General features: G+C 38.9%; 1 protein-coding gene across 1 annotated transcript in view; it reads right to left on the bottom strand.

Annotated features, from left to right (window-relative positions):
- Positions 1 to 13207, bottom strand: part of CERK (ceramide kinase) — a 33450-nt gene extending 20243 nt beyond the window's left edge. The window contains exons 1-6 of the mRNA XM_031552114.1: positions 13103 to 13207; positions 12567 to 12642; positions 7462 to 7575; positions 6242 to 6364; positions 3235 to 3360; positions 2772 to 2835 (exon numbers count right to left, since the gene is read on the bottom strand). Coding sequence (XP_031407974.1) covers positions 2772 to 2835; positions 3235 to 3360; positions 6242 to 6364; positions 7462 to 7575; positions 12567 to 12642; positions 13103 to 13207 — 608 coding nt within the window. The remainder of the gene's footprint in view (positions 1 to 2771; positions 2836 to 3234; positions 3361 to 6241; positions 6365 to 7461; positions 7576 to 12566; positions 12643 to 13102) is intronic.
- Between the last annotated feature and the right edge of the window lie 2588 nt (positions 13208 to 15795).

The raw sequence follows: 15795 nt of genomic DNA on the forward strand, positions 1-15795 counted from the left end.
ATGAAACAATTTTACATAGGCTTGTTCCACTATCATCCTTACCCATATCAGGTTTATTCCACACACAGACATTATTTGCACAATATTACAGCATGTAATACAGTTATGTTCTACATAACAATGTACAAGAACCCGTACAGTGTTAATGCATGAATGGTACTTTAAGTAATCATCTTCAAGGGAAAGCCACACTACCTTGGAATAGTACACTCACCACAGAATATCTGTATTAGGAGAAGTGGGAAGAACAAACAGAAAACATATATAAAAGATTTAAACATAGACACTCAGAAGGCAAGGAAGCAATTATCATTAGGAATCTTTATCTAGCTCCAAAAAATTTAAGCACATCTCTCCTAAACAGAGAATCTGGAAGAGATTGAATAAAGAATCTTATCACTCAATGAAGGAAAAGTCACTTAATAGAAGTGATCTGCGAGGACAGGTGAACAACCACTGGATGTAGGAATCCAAAAAGGCTTTTCCTGTATGTGAGAAGAGTCAACTGAACTTGAAGATAAACACACGATTTTTTTTTTTTCCCCTTCTAATTTTCAGTTAACCACGTGATCTGCTGTTTAAAAAGTAGCATGAGTAGAAGAATTGCTTCCTAATGCCATTGTTCACCACAGAAACATACTTGTACATAATGATCAAAAGCCAGGCTTAGAAACCCAGCTGCGGTTCCCAGGCTTTCACTGAGGCCTAGTCTGGGAACAGAAGAGTCAAGAGATTGTAAAAACATGCACTACTTTGGGCAATTTTTTATCTCAATCACATTCAAGAAAGTAAAAGTAATCCCCACCAAAACAAGATTTAAACTGGAACTTTCAAAGAGAGATTCAGAAATCCTTGAAGTATACACTAGGCATTGTTTGAACATGTGAAAAAAATGTTTCAAGTACCACTACACTAAGTGACATTCGCTGTAAAAGCAAGTTGCCAGGAGGAGATTCTATCACATTTTAGAAGTCAACTTTGGAACACGGAAGGCTCATTCTCCTTTTAATTCTGCTATATAGCCCAAGATGGTAGAACTGCCTCTGTCTGGAACTAAACACCTCAACATCTTACTCTTAAACTTCTTAGAACATGGAACTATCAATACTATATACTATATAAACTATTCAATACAGATATGCTGCATGGTAAGATTCAGTAGTTTTTGTTTTGTGGGTTTTTGCTTGTTTGTTTTTAACTTAGAGAGTTAACAGTCTTTTTAGAGAGGGAAGGATTCCCTCTTCATACTTGATATTACAACATCACTTATAGTCTTCCTCCCTTCCTTAGAAGTGCCAAAATTTGTTTAATAATTTGTTTTCCTGTATTTCCTAAAAAATATTCACCTTTACTTTTCTGATGAAATGGTAAATGGGCTTAATGAGAACATAAACATGCACAGCTAGCAACAACAACACATACAGTTTACATCAATAGTAATTTACATCAATATCAAGCGTTAGAACTTTCATGCTGAACTACTAAATACTTCACTAGACTAGATCTACAAAGACTATAAGGTTGCAGTAGAGATGGAGTCCTCCCCTTTAAACTAACAAGATCAGCTATAGATTCTAGAATCTCACATCAGAGTAGACTGTTTAGATAGCTGCTGACAAACCCTGCAGACCAGAATGATTACCATTTCTGGAACCTCTTCTTACAATAACCAATTCTAGACATTGACTTGCTTAATTTTCTTCCCCATTCTGTACTGAAACTGCATCAACCTTCAGTATTACATACTTCATATACTTAAGCCAAATGAGAAAGAAATAGTTAAAAATGGTAACTTTTAAGTTACTTTCTTTGAATGTTTGCAAAATTAAGGAAAGTGTCAGTATGGCAAAAAAACCAAACAAAACAACACAAAGAACACCTGTTCATTTTAAAGCAAGTCTAGGATCTTGCTTTAAAGTCAAGGAACTCAATTTGTGAATTTAGTTTTTAACTGTAACAATTTGCCAACATTATGCACTTACTTGATTTACAACCATGCATACAGATTTGCAACAATACTCTGAAGAGATAGGAGATTTTTTATTTTTGTAATTTACCAGCTTAAAAGCACCTGCCTCCAAGCATAGGAAGACATAATTTTAAAATACTGTAGATATGAGTTTATTTACATAGGTTCTGCATACATTTTCATTACATTATTTTATCACTACATAATTCATTTCATGTCATGAAACAGAACTGGAATGACTAGTTTATTTACTAAAATATTTTGCTTCTATAGCAGACATAATAACAGAATGCAATTTGACTGTTCAGCTAGGTCTTCTTCTAAACCAGTAACTTCACAAACAGAAGAAATACAGGTGAAAAATATAAAGCTAAATAACCTGGCAGTTATTTGCACTTGGCAAGAGTGGTTTTACACATAGTCAAGATGTCACAAAAGCAATTTTTTGGACTCATGTATGTGTCAAAGTCATCTGCACTACAAAACAATTCATGATACTTTCCAGGCTGCCACAGAACACTCAGGTTCTGGACCAGCAAAAGTAATCTTACACTGATCTGCACAACAGCCTCATGCAAACATCATTATATTTCACTTGAATATATTATGTGTAGAATATGTTTACTGAAATGGTATAGTTTTCCCTTGACACCCCTAAAAGTGCACATCCTACTATGGAAAAGAACACATCTGATTTGTTGCAAAAAACATATCATCAATTAATGCTATTTTAAGTTAGAGATGAGAACACATATACACCAGCTAACTTAAAAAAAAAAAAAAAGCAAATGAAGTTACTTACCCATCATATTTATTAATATTAACTTCAAATAAGTTGTCCTTAGCATGGTTAGCATGTTCAGTTACTATGAAGAAATGAAAAAGTACACACTTAAAAATTAATGTTACAAAATATTGTTATAAAAAGGTATACGCATTTGTTAAAATTGTTATTAATTTATTAATTAGCATAATTCTATTGCCAGTATGACCATAAAATCATCTTGCCCATAAGCCGTGCTTCAAATAATTTTATGCCAAGGAAAGAATTGAAGAATAGGGTAAATGTAAAAAAATATTTCACTAAAAACTGCGCAAGTGAACAATTGTTTTTAAACAGTAAAACTGGAAAAGTATTTAATAAATGGAAAAATTCAGTAGTACCAAAACTTAAAAAAAGTAAATAAAATAAAGAACTAAGCTACACAGAGATGTTTTAAAATCTATATAGTGTTTATCAAGGTATTAAAACATTCTTTACTCACCGATAACATCAGTAGAAATAGAAGCCAAACTAAAGAGTGGAGCAACTTTCTGTTCATAAATCCTCTTCCCTTGTCGTTTTCCTCCATATGGATTAATATACACAAGCAACTGCTTTGGTCTACACTCTGGTATAGAACACAGTTATCTATTAGAACATTTGCACTTCCTCAGACAACATTCTAAATTTTTATTTTAATAGAATAAACAAGTATTAGATCAATACACTTACATAATAAATCCAGCTAAATAAAGCTAGACTGTTTGGATGGTTTAAAGTTACCAAAGGCCCAAAGCACTATCTTGAAAGTCACCTTTTAAGAAAGTTACCAATAGAAAAAACACTTGGAGACAACTGACCAGGCCATGTGTCTCACAGATCCAATTAGTAAGCGCATAAAATCCATTTTTTAAATGACTTTATTGGAAGACAGGCCCCACATGTAATGTATGCAAAAGAAAATCATTAGTAAGAGGCATGCACTCAATGCATAGGCAAACAAACATTTTTTGTTAAATATCTGTTTTTGGTCTCTGAGCCTTTAGTCCTTACCTGAATCATATTTTAGCTGTACCTGTCTCCAGTCCTGCCTTCAACCCACCTCCTGCTGCTCCTGCCTGGATAGACAGCATCACTTTGTGTTGTCTAGAATGTAGATGGGACCTGTTGCTATCCCTTCATCCTGCTCAGACACAGCTGAGGTTGTACTACTGTTACTCTTGGCTTGCCTTCTGTTGTGGAGTTATTTCCTTCTTACTATTTCCTGACAGGTATTGAGGTGCCTCTGACACACATAACTCCTTCTAAACCACACTTAGCCTTCCATAAAGTAAATGCCCAAGAGTTTCAGAAATTATTACTCAGAACTCTTTCTACAAAAGGTAAGTAGATTGCCTCCTATTTATTTATTAGAACAGATACAAGGAGCAAAATCACACCATTCAATAGAGCGAATTCTCAGCTACAGAACAGTTTTTCAATGCAGTAACCACCATTAGTTATGCATTTTCATCAGTGACGAACAAGAGCATGTATGTCACACTCAAAAAAATCTGCATGCCCATCCAAAATCACAGAATCACAGAATGGCCTGGGTTGAAAAGAACCACAATGATCATTTAGTTTCAATCCCCCTGCTATGTGGCCTTGTGCTATGCAGGCCTTGAATGCCTACAGGGATGGGGCATCCACAACCTCCCTGGGCAGCTTGTTCCAGTCCGTCACCACCTTCTAAGTGAAAAACTTCCTCCTAATATCTAACCTAAACCTCCCTTGTCTCAGTTTAAAACCATTCCCCCTTGTCCTATCACTATCCACCCTCATAAGCAGCTGTTCCCCTTCCTAGTTATATGCTCCCTTCAAGTACTGGAAGGCCACAATGAGGTCTCCCCAGAGCCTTCTCTTCTCTAACCTAAACAAGCCCAGTTCCTTCAACCTTTCTTCATAGGAGAGGTGCTCCAGCCCTCCTCTGGACTCATTCCAAGAGCTCTGCATCTTTCTTGTACTGGGGGCCCCAGGCCTGGTCACAGTACTGCAGGTGGGGCCTCACAAGAGCTGAGTAGAGGGGGACAATCACCTCCTTCTCCCTGCTGGCCACCCCTTTATTAATGCAGCCCAGAACACAGTTGGCCTTCCGGGCTGCAAGCACACACTGCTGGCTCATGTCCAGCTTCTCATCCACTAGAACCCCAAAGTCCTTCTCCACAGAGCTGCCTTCAAGGAGATCTTCTCCCAGTTTGTATAAATACCTGAGATTGCCCCGACCCAAGCACTGCACCCTGCACTTGGCCTTACTGAACCTCATTAGGTTTTCATGGGCCCACTTCTCCCACTTGGCCCACAGTATCATCTGCGCCGCTCAGCTTGGTGCCATCTGCAGACTTACTGAGGGTGCACTCAATGCCATCGTCTGTGTCACTGATGAAGACGTTGAAGAACACTGGTCCCAAGACCGACCCCTGAGGGACACCACTGGTGACCAGCCTCCACCCTGACACAGAACCGTTGATCACAACCCTCTGCCTGCATCCAGCCAGCCAATTCCTTATCCATTGAACAGTCCGTCCTTCAAATCCACACCTCTCCAATTTAGAGAGAAGGATGTAGTGAGGGATCACATCAAAGGCTTTGCATAAGTCCAGATAGATGACATCCACTACCCTTCTCCCGTCCACCGAAGCTGTCACTCCATAACAGAAGGCCACCAGATTGGTCAGACACAATCACTACTGCTGACACACACCACCCACTGCCTCACTGTGCTCACATCTACTTGTTGGTCTCCACAAATGTTCATCAAGTGCAGATGAATGTCAGCAGGTGGGTTGTTTGGTTGGTCTTTTTTTTTTTTGCATAGAGGAATTCAGTGACACACCTTTGCTTGATATGCACTTCCATGTCAGATGTCATTTTGTCAGAATGCCCCTCTGCTGCCATCTCTCACACAGCAAAACATGTAACAGAATGCTGGTGGGGAGATTCAACTTCTACTGCCATACCACCAACATCTGCCTCTGACATTGTAGGCCAACATAATAAAATATTACTTTTGGAGCAGCCCTCGCACACTGGCAAAGACAGAGTAGATATGTGAAGCAGAAAAAGTCACCCACAAGTGTAACAATTACTATAATACTTGTCCTTGGATCTCCAGAGTACCTCAAATTTCCAACCTTAAACTTGCTCTTTCTCAAAATCTTTTAAAATCTCTGCTAAGTTTCCAATGTGTCTCTATTTTGCAAAAAAAGAAAACTACATCCAGGAAAAAGGTGCAAGACATTTTAGTCCTGACTGATGAGAGTCAAATACACATTTAGTACAGCTTAGGAAATACGCATGATGCAAAGTAATGACAAGAGAAGTGAGACATTTCAATTCCCACTTCACTTACTTCATAAGCAGAAGCTAGCCTCAAGAGCTCAAAAAGGCATCAGAGATCTCAAAGTAATCTTAATTGACACACGTCCATAAAATTGTGCTGCAAATGTTGGTGCTTCAGTTGAACTTACTCTGCATTTCAAGTAATTCTTTCAGGGCCTGTATCCACTGGTTACACAAGTACTCATCAGCACACCAAAACGTCACATCTCTGCACCGCCAGCGGTGATTTCGGGCTTTTTTCACGTAATAAACTAATAAAAAGAAATAAATAAATAAGGGGAAACACAATGAGACTGTTCTGCAAAATGGCAAATGCATTTCAAACACACCTCCGAAACATCTGCCTTTCTGAAGAAGTGGTAATTAACCCTCAGAACGTATTTCTGCAAATAAAAGGACTCAAAGCACAAAAGGTAAAACTGCAAAAATAAGTGAAAGTGTCTGCTCTAGGTCCTTACCTTACCTCATAGCAGGTACTCAAACACCAAGTGCAATTCATTCTCCATAAATTGATACACAAGACGTACACAAGCATACACTGATTTTTTAAGCTATATTCGAGCCTGCATTATCTACCTCATATAAATGGCCATAAGCTTATAAGGGTTTGGGATATACTTGTATCAGGTCCCATGTAACCAACAGAACAGGATGAATTTAATTTCATAAAGCTGAAACTTGAGAAAAAGTAGTTTAAAAAAAACAGTAATAATAGAAAAAAGTTTAAATCTTCTTGCGCATTTTGAACTAGGTTGATGAGAACATAAGTGTTTTTACTTTCCCATTTATAGTATCACCAAAAGTAATACTGAAGGACTGAATGTGAAGAAAGTACTCTATAAGATAAACCTTTGTTATGTGAGCAATCCCATTTGTCCCAGCTTTGCAGCACTGTTTCCCCAAAACAGCCTGAACATTTTCTTGGCACTTCAAAATCACAGTCAGTAACACAAACAACATTTATATGCACACATTCTGACAGTTAGGGACAATTAAAAAGAAAACAAACAAATAAAAAAAACCAAACCCAAACATGTAGGGGTCATTTTTTTCAGCCTCCTGATTTCCTAGTAAAGCAGTATAAAGTAATTGTTCTACTGCAGACCCACCTAGCAGCAGAAATATAACACATTAGCTAGCACTTCACGACGTAACTCAAATGAATGAGTTCCTAAAAGGAGGGTTCAATTTTTCAAAAAAATAAAATATAAATACACGCTGAAAGATATCTTACATACATCTTTTCTGTTAAAAACAATATTCATTCTGAAGATTCCTTTCCTGTCTGCCCTATGATATCTCCAACAAAATAATCAGTGTGTGCCTCCTGAGCCACTATGTGCCTTACCTGTGAAAGCATGGGGCTTTGCCATTTTTTGCCATTTGCCAGTACTATGCCGTTTCTTGTTCAGTTCAGTTTCTTCTACAGCAATGATCTCAGAGGTTGGTACAAAACAGTTATCTGTATGAACACAAGGTTTTACACATGTACGTCTTAAAACAGCGCCAGAATGATTATTTCTATACATGATACAGTCATACATTTAAAGCAACTCGTTCTTAAACACGTCAAGAATGTAAGTAGAAACCTGCTGAATATTTCCAATTTACTCTTGCATTCATTCAAAACACACCATCACCTATGAATCATCTTAATCACAATCACCTATGAATTAATTAATATTTGAAATGACTACAATTTCTGTGAAAGGTAGATATTCTGAGCATAAAAAAGTTTTTCGCATGAAGCCAAAATCCGGTAATGCTGCTTTCAAAGCAAGGAAGTTGCCCCTTCAATGACCCCTAACCCAGATATGTGTCAATGAATAGCACAAGTTATTTCAAAGAACATGTAACTAAATCTAGTGGCAAAGACTACAGAGGCTATTTGCCATTCTCAAGTAAGTAGATGGCTTACAAAAGAAGGGCATTCATATGAATTCTTACATCTTTAAATCCCAACAGACTTTAAAACTTTCAGAACTCCTAAGAAGCAAATTCTACACGTTATGTTTATGTACTGTTAAGTGTACTTCCCTTTTATCAACATTAATTCTGAAAGACAGTGCTTCTGAAGACCTCTTTTTCTTACATTATTAAATAATTTCGTCCACCCACAACATTTTTTCTCCCTCTCTGATGCTCTCAACACATTCTCAGTCTTCATGAGTCCTGTCAAACAGAGGAGTTAGTCTCATTTTCATTAGCACTTTCAAATTTCCCAGCCTTTTTTTTTAACTTAAAAACAAAACAAAACAACCTGAAGTGGAACTGAAAATTCTGTGCATTTATGTACAAGCAAGCAGCATGCATATAAATGTATACAGAAGCATGAATCGCTAAGATTGGAAAAGACCTCCAAGATCATCCAGTCAAACTGTTCACTTATCACCAATATTCCTCACTAAACCATGTTCCTTAGCGCCACATCTAAAAGTTTCTTGAACACTTCCAGTGTGACAGTGTCACCATCACTTCCCTGGGCAGCCTGTACCTGCATCCGACCACTTTTTTCGAGATGTTAAGAAAAACATCCAGCCTGAATCATCCCTGTTGCAACTCGAGGCCATTCCCTCTCTTCCTATTGCTAGTCACACGGGAGAAGAGGCTGACCCCCACATCACATAACCTCCCTTCAGGTAGTTGTAGAGAGCTATAAAGTCTCCCTAAGCCTCTTCTCCAGACTAAATAATCCCAGTTACCTCAGCTGCTCATAAGGCTTGTGTTCCAGACTCCTCACAGCTCAACTGCCCTTCTCTGGACATAATCCAGAGCCTTGGTGTCTTTCTTGTAGAGAGGGGCCCAAAACTAAACACAGTATCAAGCTGCAACCTCACCAGTGTTGAGCACAGAGGGATGATCACCTCCCTGCTCCTGCTGGCAACACTGTTTCTGATACAAGCCAGGGTGCCTTGTGCCTTCTTGGTCACCTGGGCACACTGCTGGCTCATGTTCAGCCGAGCATCTACCAACACCTTCAGGTCATTTCTTCCACGCAGTCTTCCAGCCACCCTGCCCCAAGCCTGTAGTGTTGCCTGGCGTTGTTGTGGCCGAAGTGCAGAACTTGGCACTTGATCTTGTTGAACCTCAACTCACTGGCCTCAGACCAGCAATCCAGCCTTTCCAGATCACTCTGTAGATCCTCCCTACGCTCTAGCAGATTGACATTTCCTGCCAGCTTGGTGTCATCTGCAACTCATAAATAATATGCAGTCATAAGAGAATATACTTTCCCATATAGCAATATATAGATATTAAGAGATATTAGATAAAAAGGAGCAATAGTTTTGTTACTGTACTCTACATTTCCTATAATTCTTGCTAATTTGAAAAAGTGCTATGTTGATAGTAAGGAATGTAAAATTAAAGATTTTTCATGACCTCTTCAGTGGTGACAACAGCTCATTTGCTACTAACTGAATTGTTTTTTTTTTTCCTCCTTCTGTCAGCAGCTCTTCTCAATTGTTGTATGCTGTCATACTCTATTGACAGCCAGAAATTACGCAAGCATGATATATTGGATACTTTTTAGCTTTTATGATAGGAGTAGCAACAGAAGTTATTGTTCTATTAGGCATTTTCTGTATTAAAAAAAGGAAAAAGTGAAAGCTTGCCAAACATACAAATAGCAAACAGATCAAAAGACACTTCTCTGAAGGGCTAGGAGAATATGCCCTACAAGGAGCGACTGAAGGAATGAGGTTGTTTAGTCTGGGGAAAAGGAGGCTGAAGGAAGACCTTACTGCTCTCTTCAAATACTTGAAAGGTGATGGCAGCCAGAGTGGGGTCGGTGCCTTCTCACTGGTGTCAAGACAAGGGGAAATGGCCTTAAGTTGAACCAGGGAAGGTTTAGGTTGGATATCAGGAAAAAACTTCTTTACAGAAAGGGTTGTTAAGCAGTGGAATAGGCTCCTCAGGGAAGTGATTGAGTCACCATCCCTGGATGCGTTTAAAAACTGTTTGGATGCGGTGCTCAGGGACATGATTTAGTAGTGGGGAGTTAGGATAGTATGGTTAGGTTGAGGTTGGACTGGATGATCTTTAAGGTCTTTTCCAACCTGAGCAGTTCTAAGATTCCATGGTTCTATGAAAACCACTTCCAATCAGCATGACAGGAAGCATTTATTTGGAGTATGCGTTTTAGTACAAAATGCCTAACTCATATTAACAACTTTGGACCCTGAAATCAGCACTGCTAAGCTCTCCTTGTTCTTTAGATATATGCTCCTTCTGGGAACGACTGTGGAAGTCCTGCTTTTCTAGCAAATCCGTTCACAGCAGTGGCAAGATAAAAACCCACTTAGAAAAAGTACTTTAGTTTAATATGTGCAGAAGAATTACATATCCCTGGAAAACACATTAAGGAACAAAAACATGAGGGAGAAAAACAACAAAAAAACAAAAACAACAACAACAAAAAACCTGATCTCACCTCCCCTCTGTAAATCCTTGGGATCAGAGAGAATCTTTCAGAAACTTCTATAAACACCAGCTATGTCAATAATACCCTTCAGTGCTCTTTCAGCAGCTCCACTGCTCTGACAGAATTCACCAATCTTACAGTATAGTCAAAAGCACACACTTCTTAATACAGCAATTGTAGAGGGTCAGAAAGATGCAAAGCTCTCTCACATATAAACATGTTATTCAGAAATTCCCTACTTAGGAAAACTAAGCTTTTGTGCTTGAATAGAGCTCAAGAATTTATATCAGTACAAATCACAGCATGGCTGAGGCTGACAGTGTCCCTCTGTCCAAATCCCCGTCCCAACAGGGACCTCCAGAGCAGAGTGCCAAGGGCCACAGCCAGGCAGCTTCTGGAGATCTCCAGGGAGGAGACTTCACAGCCCCTGGGCAGCTTTGCCAATGCTCAGCCACCCACACAGCACTGAAGTGCTGCCTCATGTTTAGACAGCACCTCCTGTGTTCCAGTTTGCTCCCATGGCCTCTTGTCCTGGCACCAGGACTCTACCAAAAAAAACCTGGCTCCATTTTCTTTGCACCCTCCCCTCAGGTATTTATAGACATTGATGAAATCCCTCTGAGACTCTCTTCCTCCACGCTGACCAAGCCCAGCTTTTTCAGCTTCTCCTCAAAGGACAGATTCTCCAGGTCCCACATCATCTTGGTGGCCCTGTGTTGAACTTTCCAGTATGTCCATGCACTAGGCACAGCACACCTAGTGTGGCCTCACGAATTCCGAGCACAAAGAAAGGATGACCTCCTCAATCTGCTGCTGATACTCTGCCTAATGTAGCCAAGAACACCATTAGCCTCCTCAGCAGCGAGGGCACACTGCAGCCTTGTGTTCAACTTGGCACCTACCAGGACTCCTACATCCTTTTGTGCCAAAAAGAAGAAATATAATTCTATCGCTATATAACTTAGTGTTACACAACCATAGAATAGCTTGAGTTGGAAGGATCCTTAAAGAGCATGCAGTTCCAACTCTTCTTCCAAAGGCAGAGCTGCTCCCCACCAGCTCAGGCTGCCCAGGGCCCCATCCGACCCAGCCTTGAGCTGCTTCAAGGATGAGGCACCCACAGCTTCTCTGGGCAGCTGTGCCAGGCCTCACTGACCAAAATGCTCTCCAACATCTAATCTACATCTCCCCTCTTTTAGTTTGAAACCCTTCCCCCTTGTCCTACTCACTATCTACCTAAGCAAAATTCTACATGAAATAACATGCTTTTTTCAACCTTTCTATCTAGATTCAAGAGATTGAATCTCAAGTCCAAAAATGCTGAAGTACAGGTCAAATTTCTTAAGCTTAAACTCAAACAACCTCACACATTCATGTTTTCGTGTCTCACCTTGTTCAATCTCTAGCATACAAAACACAATAAAGACATGGAGTTGCCAAGCCAAAGCAGCTGAATGTAGAGACATGGCAAAAAAACAAAAAAAAGGGTAATCCAATCAACAATCTTCCCAGCACAATGGCTGTGCCACTCATTGCTCATTCTGAGTCAGTGCAAACTGAGGTATCACCAAAATGACACCTGTGTTAAATGCCTTCTACTTTTCCCCACCTTAAGCAAGAAGAAAAAGCACACCACAAGGTGAACACGCTAACTGAGACTGCCTTCTGAATAAAGGAATTGAAGGCTGCTAAATGCACCTTCCCTTTAGAATGGGTTCTTAATATATCATCTCTGTTTGCAACTCCCAAAGAACACTTCCAGAGTTCACAAGCAAACCTGCTCAGAACCCAAGTCAAGATTTGTTCATTTATCACTGCCAACCATGTGTTCCACAGGCCAAATTCTCTATGAAATGCACTAGCTCAGTGTGCCAAAAGATAAAAACCAACTGTGATTACAACATTTAGTTTACTGTTAAATAATCAGCTCAACCCCATAAGTACACTGGCATTCAGTTTTACCAATATGACTACTTCCCAGACTTAAAAATATTAAAGACTAAAAACAAAAGCCATGAAAACCAGCTTACTGTTACAGACAGCACGAACACTAAGGTGTTTTTTTTTTTTTTCGGTCCAAAGTTCAAACTTTCCTTCACCTGGAAGCTAGAAAATAATAAGAAAGCTCTCAATCGGAAGGCGTGTTAGATAATATTGATCACATACTACAAAAAGTTGTATCTAATAAAGAGCAGGATAAGTGAAAATTCTACATAGGGGTACAAAGCATAATTACACAGAAGTTAAAAATTAAAAAAAAAAAAAGGAAGTTGTGACTAGCATATTTCACTGCTAAAACAAGAAGCTACTTAACAAGTTGCATGTTTTCCCCCTAAGGAAAAAATAAAAGGAAATACAATAAGCAAACAATCAAAACAACAACAAAGCAACAAGGTATATATAGAAAAACATGTACTGGTTAATTAACCATTCATCTATATTTGAATAATGCATGTTCTAGTGAAAGAAGCAACTGCGAGGGTTGTTACTCCTCATATCCTACCAGCTCAACACAGACAGCGGAACCACCAAGACGTGTGGATAAGTATGGATCAGATTTCCTTACCAGCCCTATGCCACTTGGGAACAAGTGAAGAAAGGCGACCTTGATGAGGGATGCACCAGCACACTGCAGGTGCTGGACAGATCTTGGTGCCAAGCAAGCCCACATCCTTCGTCTCTGTACTGTGTTTATTAAACTGAGCATTCTCTACAATCCACACTGCCAGAATGGCACTGGTCTTGTTAACACTTGCCCTGAGGCTTCCTCAAGGGGTTGTTTTAAGGAGAAAGCAGGAAAAAAAAACAGGCTGAGAGAACAGAATTTTGAAGAACGAAAAAAGAAGGTTAAGAGCACACAACAAGCAGAAGTACACAGTCCAGTGCCTAGTTTGATTATAGCCCTCTTGCCTGTACTTTACAATAACAACAACCAAAACAGGAAAGTGACAGAACAATCTCATTCTGTGTTTATAATGCCCTAGAACCAGGCATGGTTCTGTCTTAGCCAAGACTTACAAGTTCCATTAAGTACACACACACAGTACATAACCTACAGAATTCTGCACATCAAGTTTTATCATGTTACTTGAAAAACAGAGCGTGCCATCAACACAAGGAAATAACAGAACAATAGAGAACAACGGATCAATGCAGCTTTGCATAAGCTACTTATGATTTACAACTCAATCTCATGTACAAGTGTTTCAAGGTTGAAAAAGAACGTTCTCCAGTGTACCTGAAGAGATGCCTAGGAAAAAAAGTGAAGTGAATAAGAAGCATTTGAAGAAATTCAGATCAAGCTTTTTCACTCTGAGTTCATACAAAATCCAACCAGAGAACAGGAAATGGGAACCTCAGCACTGAAGAGAGCTCTTGAAAATATGATACTGCTAAATAAGGTGCAGTTGGAGGAAGGAAAGTAAACAGCACTGAGGAGTTAAGGATATAAAAACATACCGTAGCCTGAATAAGCAAGTTATGTTTTCATTATTACCTTCTCAATGACAGAATTAGAAGTAATATTGCTGAATTAATATTTATTTCTTCACAAGTAGCATTTTAACAATGTGTTTTTTTCTTTTCCAAAAAACATTTTCGTTGTGCAAAGATGCAAAACCAGAGGATGTTCCCATATTTTACAGAACTACACTTTTCCTAAACACAAGTCTCTGTTGCTTCCTATCTGATCCTGAATTTGGATGTAGTAAGGAAGACATACATATTTTAGTCCTTCCACAGCACCTCTAACTAATAGCACTTGTTCCTCTCCTGTAAAAGTCTGAAGACTTTGAGAAAATATGTACCAAACCACTTTAATTTGCGCAACTAACTGCAAGCCAATAAACTGAATACAGGCAGCTCTGATTTCATATTTTTAAAGATTGTTTCACTGCAATGACTACCTACTCAACAACAAAAATATAGAATGCTTATACTGTATAATTAAGTCTCATTTTAGGCATACTGTACAGTAGTCACGTAGTTAAATGCTAAATGGAGGAAAGATACCAATCTTGGTCAAGCTACACCTCTGAAATTATATGCTTCTAACTAACCACCTTCCATGTTACAAAACTTTATATACCATCATGTATGCTGTTCATATTTCCAGTATAATTGTAGGGAATACAGTGAGCCATCCCAGGTATTAAAAAAAGCTGAAAAACAGAAAGATGGCAGTCATATAAAACTGCCATCTGAAGCACAAGCTCAGAAAACACACAAATTAATCAAGGCTTTAAGCAGAGAAGTTACATCATTTATTGTATTTTCTCTACACACATTACAGCTGTGCTTCCAGAACACTTAAGCATTTCTATTTCTTCTCCCACTTTCTCTTTTCTCCTCTGATTTTACATATCGCAAAATCCTGTAAGGAGAGCAGCCACACTCAGTAACCAGGCTTCCCACCTAAGTAATCTCCAGATGAGTACTGCTTCAGAAACCACCTCAAAAAGGGCCTTGTTTATTATGTTCCACTCTGCCTCTACCGCTTCCAGGATTCTGACATGTGCCCTGGAAATGGCTTCAGGACAGGCTCATGTTTGGCTTGGCTCACCAGTAAAAATAAGAAAACTTGCTTATAAGCATCTGTAAACTTCAGAGGTGTAATAATAGAGCTTTAAAGCTCCATGGTATTCTTTCATGGTCTGAAGCATGGGTGTCCAGTATTTTAGCTTGCTTAGACTGCACTGAGTAAAGAACAATTATGCTGCATATAAAATATGTAATATAGCTAATGTTCATAACTAAACTTTTTCTTTTTATTTTTTATTAAAACATTAAAAAAGAAAAAGGGTAACAAAACCATCAGAGTAGGTCGGGCATGTATAGTCTAAAGCAAGTTATCATAAAGTAGAAAGGAGCTGCCACTGAACTTGCTGTAGCCTATCAGTCAACCAAGAACTTCAGAAAGGGATTTTTAGAAGGATTTTACAGAATTCAAAAGATTTTCTACAAAGGAGGGACCACTTGACCTACTGGGAGCAATTGTCCCCAAAAGGCATTGAAACTCTGTATTTCAGGTAAGTTCCTCCAGAACCATTTTGTATCATTTAACTCCGCAGATTTAGAAGAGTAATTTGTCTTCACAGTTGTAAGTATCAAACTGCACTTCCCAGCAATACTGCTGATAAAAACCTAGACTAAGTCAAACTGAGTACGTCCAATAGCAAGAGGACAACAACAAAGTATGGGTTTGATGTTATCATTATAGAGTATGTATTCAAAAAACATATTCAAACCATGACCAAGTTG

This window comes from Meleagris gallopavo, chromosome 1 (genome assembly GCF_000146605.3).
Source record: "Meleagris gallopavo isolate NT-WF06-2002-E0010 breed Aviagen turkey brand Nicholas breeding stock chromosome 1, Turkey_5.1, whole genome shotgun sequence".
NCBI classification, from domain to species: domain Eukaryota; kingdom Metazoa; phylum Chordata; class Aves; order Galliformes; family Phasianidae; genus Meleagris; species Meleagris gallopavo.